This window comes from Entelurus aequoreus, linkage group LG01, assembly GCF_033978785.1.
Source record: "Entelurus aequoreus isolate RoL-2023_Sb linkage group LG01, RoL_Eaeq_v1.1, whole genome shotgun sequence".
NCBI lineage: Eukaryota > Metazoa > Chordata > Actinopteri > Syngnathiformes > Syngnathidae > Entelurus > Entelurus aequoreus.
In genome coordinates, this window is record NC_084731.1 from 88804612 (window position 1) to 88808540 (window position 3929).

A 3929-nucleotide genomic window follows, 5' to 3' on the forward strand; every position below is an offset into this window, starting at 1 on the left:
TTGATCTCGTAACTTAAGTGTTGAAAGTAAAAGAAAAACCTAATGAAAATGTATCACTTTATGAGCGGGGCACCTTTTGGATCCCAAATATATTTAGTGATTTTTTATATATCTTTTCACTGTGATTACTCAAAAATATGAAATAATTAAAATCAATGGTGTCCTGCATTATTGATCTTTTAGGGCTCTAATTACTAAATACTGCATATTTCAGTATTACTATAAAAAAAAAAAGTTGTTTTTGACAGAAAGCCATAAAACATTTTTTTTAATTTGTATTACTTTATATCAACTTGAAGTTGATGTAGAGATTTACTGTAAGTGTTAAATAATTTAAAAAAAAAAATCTGACTTATTTTTAACATTTTAATGACTGAGAACCTTTATGGTCCCCGGGACCCCTAAAGGTAAAATAAATTAAAAAATCCATATATTTTGTTATGGTTTGAAAATGAAACATATCAAAATGGCCCCCACATGCTTTAATTTTTCCGTGTGCGGCCCTCAGTGGAAAAAGTTTGGACACCCCTGGTTTAGCCGCAGCCAATCACAAGTCCCGTGCTGTGACGTCACCAGAAGCTCGAGCCCGCGCATGCAAATCACGTCCACGCTCGAGCCTCTCCATTGGCCGCCCGGGCTCATTTAGCCGCTGTCAGTGTGCGCGGCCCCGGGCACGCTCCACTAACTTTGACCCGCACAGCTCGCAGCAAAGTGGGCTCCAAACCAAAAAAAAAAAAAAAAAGGGGGTCTATTCTTCTCGGCGGATGACAGCGAAAAGGACAAAAAGGGGGAAGTGAGGAAGAAGTTGTCATTATTTTCCCGGCACTATTCAATGATTGTGTGGGTCTAAGCGGCTCTTCCGAGACAATAAGGTGAATGTACAGCATCATGATGGAGACCGACCTGCACTCCCCGGTGGGGCCGCAGACCAACGCGTCCAACCCGGGGGGGAGCGGCAAAGTCCCCCAGGAGCGAATCAAGAGACCCATGAACGCCTTCATGGTGTGGTCCCGGGGCCAGCGGCGGAAGATGGCCCAGGAGAACCCGAAGATGCACAACTCGGAGATCAGCAAGCGGCTGGGGGCGGAGTGGAAGGTGATGACCGAGGCGGAGAAGCGACCCTTCATCGACGAGGCCAAGCGGCTCCGGGCCATGCACATGAAGGAGCACCCGGACTACAAGTACCGCCCGCGGAGGAAGACCAAGACCCTGCTGAAGAAGGACAAGTACTCGCTGGCCGGCGGACTCCTGGGCCATGCGGCGGGTGTGGGGATGGGCGGCGGGCAGCGGCTGGAGAGTCCCGGCGGCGGCGGCGGCGGAGGCGGGCACCTGGGCTACGCCGCGCACGTCAACGGCTGGCCGAGCAGCGCCTACCCGGGCCAGGTGGCGGCTGCGGCGGCCGCGGCCCACGCCATGATGCAGGAGGCGGCGTACACGCAGCAGCACCCGGGCACCGGGACTCACCCGCACCACCACAACCCGCACAGGTACGACATGAGCGCCTTGTGTTACAGCCCCATCTCGAACTCCCAGAGCTACATGAGCGCCTCACCGCCGGGCTACGGGGGCATCACCGGCTACACGCACCAGCACCAGGGCGCCGGCGTGTCCCCCGTGTCGGGGGCGCACGGAGGTACCCTGGGCCCGCTGGTGAAGTCCGAGCCGAGCGCCAGCCCCCCGGTGTCCGCGGGGCGCCCCACCTGCCCCTCGGGGGACCTCCGGGACATGATCAGCATGTACTTGCCCACGGGCGAGGTGGCGGGAGACTCCTCCGTGCACGGCCGCCTGCACGTCTTGCACCCGCAGCACTACCAGGGCAGCAGCACGGCGGTGAACGGGACGGTTCCTCTGACGCACATATAAAAATCATCATCAGCAAAAAAAAATAAAAAAATAAAGGCACTAAACCGCAACCAAATACTTTTGGGCCGCTGCTGCGCTCATGTAAATGAAGGCTTTTAGAGCCGTAAAAATGCAATCACCTGAACAAACTTTTTTTTTCCCCCTCCTTCTCACGCGGATTTCTTTCAACTCGCTCCAAGTTTTCACACCATTTAAATGATAATCCTGCAAGTTTGTGTGGAATTGAAGGCGTGGAAAATGTGTTTTTAAAACTACTTTACTGCAGGCAGACAATTTCAACTGATTCCCAGTTTTAATCGTAAAAACAGTCGGTCGGTGTGATTTTTTTTCATTTTTGTTTTTGTTTTGTTTTTGTTGTAAGTCTTGTAAATTGTGAATAAATATTGCCACTGGAAACGCTTTATGCAATTGTACAAATGCATTATTAGTTTTTTTCCCCCCCTTATTATTTATTTTTGCCATTTAATTTAAAGTGATCTGAAAAATGACAGCAAACAAAACATGTATCAATTTGCTTCTTTCATCCTTGTTGTATGCTTCAGCTCATTATTTCTCATGTCTATGCTGTAAACATTTTCCTGGTAAATTCACAGTAAAATACTGGCTAATAACTGCATTATATTTACAGTCATTTCCTGTGAAGTTAAATGCTGTGGAAAATATATTGTAATGTTTACAGTCATTTGTTGTAAGGTTACAGTACATTTTGATTCCAGTATTTCACTGTGAAATAATACTGGTAAATGCTTTGAAATCCTGGTAAAAAAAAAAATTTACAGTGCAGTTTGAATATGAATTGTTTTGTTTTTTTAATGAGTGCACTCTATTTTAAGATTGTTTTTAATATCTGTGCAAGGATTCCATGATCATAATTGTGAGACGAAAAAAAAAGAAAATCATTGATCACATATTTGCCAATATTATTTTCCTTTATTGTTGATTCAATATACAAACAGGACTACTTTATCTAATTCATTATTTGGTGTTTGAAATCCCATTGTAATATTTTTTTTCTGTGTTATGCAGAATAACATGTTGAAGGTTAAACTGCATTCCCATAAAGTTTTGCTGTAACCCACGCCTATTTTTTCTTTTTGCTAAATTATATATTTTTCTCCAAAGCTTGAATAATTGCAGTGTCACTGGCTCTATGGGCCTCTTTCATTTTTCAATTCACATGCGAAAGGGACAAGCGGTAGAAAAATGGACGGATGGATGTTAAAAACTGCAAAACCATGTTTATTTACCACCCACCAGGGCCATGGCCTCAGTAAATCAAATCCGGCAACAACGACAACGGTATCTGCTAGACCTCCTCAATTGGGTCCACTTAGAGCCTGCACTTCCACTATGGGGTCCTTGTGTTCAATTGAGACATTCTTTTAACTTGTAGTCCCAGGATGGGGAGGCGGTGTGGGTTTGTAGGATGAATGAGCAGAGGAGGATGAGGCCAAGGTGAGGAGGAGGGTTTTGTCTTGAGGAAAATGGGGATTAGTTCTACTATAGAAGGGAGAAGGGGGGAGTTGTTTTGCTATAACATGTATTAAACCCCCACCAACAAGAAACTGACCCATGGACCATTTTGGGGAATTACATGCATACAAAATTGAGACTTGGAAACTAATGTCAAAATATTAAGGTAAGGTCATTTATTTTTTATTTGTTTAAGGTGGCTGCTGGCAAATGTGATTATTTCGCATATTTATACTTAATGCAGGATGGCTGATCACACTTCTTTTTACATTGCTTCAGATAAGTCATTCATTCATGTATTTATTTGATAGGGACAGTACAATTATACATTGCTACTTATAGCAACTAATGTCAAAGTACATAAGACTTATAGCCATAGGCTAATTTGCAACCCTTGTCCCTGGTTAGGCTTTTAAAAAAATATGAGATTATTGAATACATTTTGTTGGTACCAAAATGTTTTAGTCATCAGTAAAGGATACTGAGGTAAAAAAAAAATATATATATATATGGATACATCTACAAAAGGCTACATAATTAATCCATAACATGAGAACCATGCAGAGTCCTCTAAGTAAACATTTATGTTTGGC

At 44.1% G+C, this 3929-nt stretch overlaps 1 protein-coding gene across 1 annotated transcript; it reads left to right on the forward strand.

Annotated features, from left to right (window-relative positions):
• The first annotated feature begins 439 nt into the window (after positions 1 to 439).
• sox1b (SRY-box transcription factor 1b) lies at positions 440 to 3347 on the forward strand. Its single transcript, XM_062038339.1, has one exon. It carries the CDS (start codon positions 877 to 879, stop codon positions 1861 to 1863), a length of 987 nt encoding a protein of 328 aa, XP_061894323.1. The 5' UTR covers positions 440 to 876; the 3' UTR covers positions 1864 to 3347.
• The last annotated feature ends 582 nt before the right edge of the window (positions 3348 to 3929 follow it).